The following is a 7,160-nucleotide window of genomic DNA, read 5'->3' as shown; positions in this document are numbered from 1 at the left end:
AACAAGCTGTGTTAAATACCTCTGTTTTAACCAGAACAAGGACTACAAATAGGTAGGAATCGTTAGTGAAAGGCTAAGAGTAATCTATTGGTTTGGAGCAGATATTTTAGATAATCCTGGGACTAAGCAACCAAAGACATTTCAAACATAGATGATCAATAACAGTGATAGCTGATAGCTTCCAAATGGATGTCTGAGATGAGAGGTGGCAATATAGTTAGAAGAGTTTGGCTCCAGAGATGTAATTAAGCATGGTCAAGGCACAGAGAAAAATTAATCAAAAACAATGGAGTCTGGAGAAAAGGATCAGGACTCTATCTCCTTAAAGTCCTGAAACAGACGAGAGAAGTCCAGTTCTGCGAAGAGTTTCAGTTGGCAATGAAGGCAAACCACCTCATCTAGGAAAGCAAGGTAGGCATGTGGGATCCAAAAATTATTACTGAATGAGTAGAAAACATGACTTGTGCAGTATTTTCTCTTTTTGATAAAAACTCTTTAGGGAACAAAGGCTTGTTCCATTCCAGCTTCATCCCAAGATCCAGAAGATGTATCTGCCCTTTTGACTCTTGAGATACTTTATAGATTAGAAATAACTGACAAGGGCTTCCCTGGTGATCCAGTGGTAAAGAATGCACCTGCCAATGCAGGAGACATGGGTTTGATCCCTGATCCTGGAAGAAATCACATACCATGGAGCAACTAAGCCCACAGTAAGAGAAATCACCACAAGAGGCCCACACATCCCAACTGGAGAGTAAGCCCCACTCACTGCAACTAGAGAAAACCCCATGGAGCAACAAAGACCAGCACAGCCAAAAATAAATAAGTAAAAAGAAGCTGACAAATATGTTACTGAGGTTCTGCTTCCTCAAATAAATAAATTTTAAAAAACTCGTCTGGGACTCAGAATTTCTTCTATTCAACAAACAAACTGTTGATTCTATATAGTCAATCCCCAACTAACTCTTGTTTTCTCCTTAATTTCCGTGAACCTGCTTTACTTTCAGCATTTCAGGAAAATGCTTTGCTAAAACTTATCCTAGCACGATGGAGGGATGTTTTTGTTAAGTCTAATTTAAAACAGAGAGAAATGAGAGCCTGACTTGCTTAGCATGAAGTTTCACACAGGAAATATTTTAACTGGGTCTTTAGTGGGCTTCGCTGATGCTCAGATGGTAAAGAATCTACTTCCAGTGTAGGAGACCCAGTTTCGATCCCTGGGTCGGGGAGATCCCCTGCAGAAGAGAATGGCTACCAATTCCAGTATTCTTGTCTGGAGTTTTCCAGGGACAGAGGAGCCTGGTGGGGTACAGTCCATGGGGTCACAAAGAGTCAGACATGATTGAGCAACTAACAGTGGTAAGAATGAATTTGTTCTACTAAAGACACTGGAAGGAGCATTTCTGTTAGAGAGAATAAAAGGCACAGGGTTTAAGAGAAATGAGTGGGAGAAATGTTCTTCCCTTTAAAAACATGCATCACCTCATCACCCCTGATATGAGCTTTTAAACACAATGTTGTGACTGGTTCACGTGTGGGAGAATCCCTAACTGAACTCTGATCCTGAAAATAAACAAAGGGAGAGCCGACTGGCCTCTACCTCTTCTCTTCCCAGCCTCCATTCATCTTCCCAACACATCTTTCTCTTCACATTATCCCCTTCTCTTTCACTCTCTTCTCTTCCAATAACTCCTTTCTCTTCCCATCACCGCCTTCTCTTCTTATCTCACCCTTCACTTTCCTTCAAATGTCTGCCTGGACCAGAATAGCACATATCTTATGCTGAGCTCATTAGACAAAGGAAAAAAGAAAGTTAGAGGGGCAGCACTTAAGTCACAGCTTTCTGGTAAGCAAAGTGTCCAAAACCGTGGAACAATAGCAGCTTAGATTTTGCATGGATTGCTGGTTGTGCTTGGGATTATAAAGACAAACTAAATTTTCTAATACTGAAAAACAACAGAATTAGTCACCCCTTCACAGACTCCCCTGGCTACCTTCTTCACATTCTCTTTCATCTACAACTTCAAATCATAGCCAAGGCTTGTTTACATGTTAAACACCAATAGACAGGCTTTGTGGGTGATACAACACATTGGTACCTATGATTCAGTTATTAGAAGACAAAGGTCCTGAGGTCTCACCAAGAAGTCCTTTTCCTTTACACAATTTCTTTTCATTTTAGAAGTCACAGAGTATCACTGGAAGGCATATGGTTGAAACCTTCCCATTTTTCTACAATCCCAAGACCATCAAATGAGGGCTTATCTGATGCAGGCATTTGAGAGGTTAATCATATAATCATGTCAGCCAAGATGAGGAAGTGCTAGGGTAAGAGAGAAGCGAACAAGGCAGGATTAGGAGTAGAGAAAGATATAGAGGGAGGGACAGAAGGCCTAGGCATTTTTATTGCCAACTGGGAGTAGTAGAATATTCTATTATCCCTCCTGAGTAGGATAATGTATTAGTGACCTGAAACAATTCACTTCATATCTTCTAATCTTAGCTTCTTCATCTGTAGTAAAAAGGAACGGAGATAATATCTGTGCAAAGTCCGCTCATAAACAATATGGTATGACCTCTTTCACTTCTCATGAATGAGGGCCATCTCCTCTAGCACCTTCCTCAGAGAATATTTCACTTCCTTATTTCTCAAGCTGTAGATCAAGGGGTTAAGCATGGGGGTGACAAGGTTATTCAGGACCTGAACAGTTGCATTAAGCCAAGGGTTAGGGGTGGGCTGCAGGTAGATGAGAACCACTGGCATAAAGGAGAGGAGGATGGCAGTGAGGTGGGCGCTGCAGGTGGAGAAGGCACGCTGTTGGCCTTCGGTCGATCGAATTTGAAGAATGGAGTAAACGATGCAGCTGTAGGAGGTGAGGATGAGAAGGAAGCAGCTGAGGGGCATGAGACCCACACTGATTAATCCCACCATCTCTAGGGCCGAGGTGTCTGCACAAGCCAGCTTTAGCATCACTGGGATATCGCAGAAGTAATAGTCCACCTCACTGGGGCCACAGTAGGGCAATTGGAAGGTGAGTGTAGTTAGAAAGATGGCCTGAATGCACCCAAAAAACGAGGTGCCCATGGCCAGGATGGCACACACTCTGTGACTCAGGATTATTGTGTAGCGCAGAGGGTAACATATGGCAACAAAGCGATCATAGGCCATTACCGTGTACAGGAAACACTCGGTACAACCCAGGAAGTGGTAGAAAAAGAGCTGCGACACGCAGCCTGCATAGGAGATGGCTCTGCTGTTCCCTGCAAGGTAGAAGAGCATCTTGGGGGAACTCACAGAGGGAAAAAATATGTCACACACAGACAGTTTACATAGGAAGAAGTACATGGGAGTGTGCAGCCGAGTGGAGGAGACAATTGCCAGTAGGATGAGCAGGTTCCCCATTAGGGTGAAGATGTAGAAGGACAGAAACAGGACAAAGAGCATGGTCTCCAGGTCCTCTGTGTGCGGGATGCCCAGCAGAATAAACTCAGTCACCACCGAGGCGTTCCTCATCTGTGTTAGAATGCTGGGCTTCAAAATAGAATGCAGGCCTCCAAGTGTAAGCACTGATGTCAAACCAAGATGCTATTTAATAAAAGATAAGCAATTATTTAATTATCCCCTTATGTGTCCTTCTAGCAAATGTAATTTATAAAACAACATTAATAACGAAGTACTTTTAAAGGAACACTGCAGCTGCTGCTGCTAAGTCACTTCAGTCGTGTCCAACCCTGTGTGACCCCATAGACGACAGCCCACCAGGCTCCCCCGTCCCTGGGATTCTCCAGGCAAGAACACTGGAGTGGGCTGCCATTTCCTTCTCCAGTGCATGAAAGCGAAAAGTGAAAGGGAAGTCACTCAGTCGTGTCCAACTGTTAGCAACCCCATGGACTTCAGCCCACCAGATCCCTCCATCCATGGGATTTGCCAGGCAAGAGTACTGGAGTGGGGTGCCATTGCCTTCTCCAATATAGATATATAAAGTGACATTATTGAAATTATTCCATTTAAGTGAAATTATTCCGTATGAAAATGCTTACAAAAGTAAAAAAAAAAAAAGTAAAAAAAAAAAAGGAAAAAGAAATAACAGCTTTTGATTGAGTATTTGCAAGTGTTATGCTAATTTCTATTATTTTTAAATTTAAGTTTCAGAAACAACTTTATTAAGTGAAAGAAACCATAAAAACACAGGAGTTTTTAATAACCTGATCATGGAGCTAGAAAATAACTGATCTGAGATTAAAATTCCTGTTTGATTGCAGAGTCAAACTTCTAACTTTTTACTGTGAAAGCTCCCAGCAATTTTTACTTAAAGAAGCTGAGACCTGATATTCATCTTCAAATAACTGAAGATCTGCTATGTAGATGTGTTGTGTGTTCATCCATAGCAAATGATGTGCACAAAAGTGGAACTAGTAGAAAGTTAGATTTTATTTCAGTATAGGAAAAAAATAATGGCTAAGTTGCCTTGTTAAGTGTTGTGTTCTCATCATGATAAGGGTTTGATTATTTGTAGGATGATATTCTTTCAGATATGAAGAACTTGCATTCCCAATTTAAATGCAGTTTTTTCCTACCTGCACCTTTAATATCCTCTGAAATTCTTTGCCTTTATTATTTTGTTCATTTTCTCAAATATATCTGAAGAGGCAAAAATTTAACAAGTGATTCTCCTAGTGAGCTGATGGCTTTGATTTAAATATGATAAATCTATCTGACTCTATAACAATAACAATTATGAATATAATTATTATAAAAGTTACAGTAACAGCTTGATACCATTCTTAATGTATCTTAATAAAAGATAGACACGTGCCATGGGGAAGGCCAGAATGCCACTGAGTAAGGGTCCTTTAAAATGACAGAAACTCTTTGGGATGCTTTTGTGTTTGGTGTGTAGTTTTTTATTTTTCTTTAAAGCAAGTAGGAGCCTGCTGTAGAGCACAGGGAGTTCAGGTTGGTGCTCTGTGATAACCTACAGGTGAGGGATGGGAAGGTAGGAGGGAGGCTCAAGAGGGAGGGAATATGTGTATGTATCTGATTCATGCCATTATAGAGCAGAAAATAACACAACATGCTTGTAAAATAATTATAATCCATTTTTTAAATATAAAAATTAATTAATCAAAGAGACAAAACCTGGGTTATATTAATAGAAATATATCCAGGCACTACTGAATACTTCATGTACACTAACACCTTGAGTCCTAGTACAATTCTCTGAGGCAGGTATGGTTAATTCCTGTTTACATTAGGAAATTGAGGCACAAAGAGTTTAAGAAAATTGACCAAGTTCCTACATCTGTTAGGTGGTAGAGTTGGCTCTCTCACAAACAATAGGAACATCTGCTGAGTTACTAATTCTGCCTTTCTAACATTCATGCAAACTAATAACTTTAAAATAAAGATATGTTATATTTCTTATTTGTTATAATGTAGTTTTATGATCTCTTAATTCTCAAAAATCCTTGTGAAGTAGTGGTAATGAATACCAATTTCTAGAAAGGAACACTGACATTCCAAGAGCTAGAAACTTTACTAAAACTAAAAAGTGAAGAGCAAGTCATACTCAAATCTTCTGATTCCAAGTTTAATGTTCTCTCCTCGCAAAAACAAAACAAAACAAAAACAAAACAAAACAAAACAAAACAGAAGCAAATTGCCTCTTTATGACTGAAAATCCACTCACAGATTCATTCTTATGATTTGGAGAAGTCTTCCAGGCACCCTCACAACCATTAACTGTCTTTATCTACTATTTACTGAAACATTCATGGTACTAGATTGTAGCTCCAAAGAGGGAGGTGAGTCTCTCAACATCATATTATATTTCAATAGGTCCCATAGCTACAGAGAAATTTCATTTCCTGAGGATGATTCCCAAGGGAATATCTCAGATTATGGTGCAACATCAATGAAAATTGTCATCATTAAGAGATACCAGCCTGTCTCTATTTCACTTCTATTTATTAGTTCCGATATTCTTTAAGTTTTGCAGATATTTTCCCCACCCAACTGGCCTGAAATGGTCTCACTCATAGAAATAAATCCTACCTCTATACTTGGGAGTTGAAATTTCACTTTGCAAGTCTGTGCATTTATATTAACATAAAAGCATTTATATAAAATAAGTATTCACATTTTATTTATTTTATAAGTGCATGTGTGGGTGGTAAAAATTAGTCAAGAAAATCAAAGAGGAAAAATTCAAGCATGGTTCTTTGAACCCTGATACTTCAAAAGACTGATGAATTAAATGTGTATCAGAAGGAAGGATACTTTTTCATATGATTCATACATGTGAAAGGTTATACATATGAAAAAAAAACAAGTTTGGAAAGGAAAATCTAGGGTTCACTCTAGGTATTGTGGATGATGTCATAGATTTGTATGTTATCCTCTCCAGGATAAGAGCTGAAACTCTGAATGAGCATCCTGCAGAATTAATACCAACTAATGAGATAGATGGGGAAACAGTGGAAACAGTGTCAGATTTTATTTTTCTGGGCTCCAAAATCACTGCAGATGGTAACTGCAGCCATGAAATTAAAAGACGCTTACTCCTTGGAAGAAAAGTTATCACCAACCTAGATAGTATATTCAAAAGCAGAGACATTACTTTGCCTACTAAGGTCCATCTAGTCAAGGCTATGGTTTTTCCAGTAGTCATGTGTGGATGTGAGAGTTGGACTGTGAAGAAAGCTGAGCGCCAAAGAATTGATGCTTTTGAACTGTGGTGTTGGAGAAGACTCTTGAGAGTCCCTTGGACTGCAAGGAGATCCAACCAGTCCGTTCCGAAGGAAATCAGCCCTGGGATTTCTTTGGAAGGAATGATGCTAAAGCTGAAACTCCAGTACTTTGGCCACCTCATGTGAAGAGTTGACTCCTTGGAAAAGACTCTGATGCTGGGAGGGATTGGGGGCAGGAGGAGAAGGGGATAGCAGAGGATGAGATGGCTGGATGGCATCACTGACTCGATGGTTGTGAGTCTGACTGAACTCCAGGAGTTGGTGATGGACAGGGAGGCCTGGTGTGCTGCGATTCATGGGGTCACAAAGAGTCGGACATGACTGAGCGACTGAACTGAATTGAACTGAACTGAACTGAATGCCATAGTTCTTCTTCCCTTGGTTTATAGACATCAAGCATTCCTGAAAAG

At 40.0% G+C, this 7,160-nt stretch overlaps 1 protein-coding gene across 1 annotated transcript; it reads right to left on the bottom strand.

The window, feature by feature from the left end:
* Window positions 1-2,581: 2,581 nt before the first annotated feature.
* On the bottom strand, window positions 2,582-3,514 carry LOC101102942 (olfactory receptor 10D1B-like). The gene has a single exon (XM_027959822.1). The coding sequence runs from the start codon at window positions 3,512-3,514 to the stop codon at window positions 2,582-2,584; it is 933 nt and encodes a 310-aa protein (XP_027815623.1).
* Between the last annotated feature and the right edge of the window lie 3,646 nt (window positions 3,515-7,160).

The sequence above is a fragment of the Ovis aries genome, chromosome 21 (genome assembly GCF_016772045.2).
Source record: "Ovis aries strain OAR_USU_Benz2616 breed Rambouillet chromosome 21, ARS-UI_Ramb_v3.0, whole genome shotgun sequence".
NCBI lineage: Eukaryota > Metazoa > Chordata > Mammalia > Artiodactyla > Bovidae > Ovis > Ovis aries.
This window is presented reverse-complemented; position numbering and strand designations above follow the sequence as displayed.

Excerpts from the sequence above, each read along its gene's own strand:
- LOC101102942 (XM_027959822.1), bottom strand. The coding sequence starts at position 3,514 with ATGAGGAACGCCTCGGTGGTGACTGAGTTTATTCTGCTGGGCATCCCG.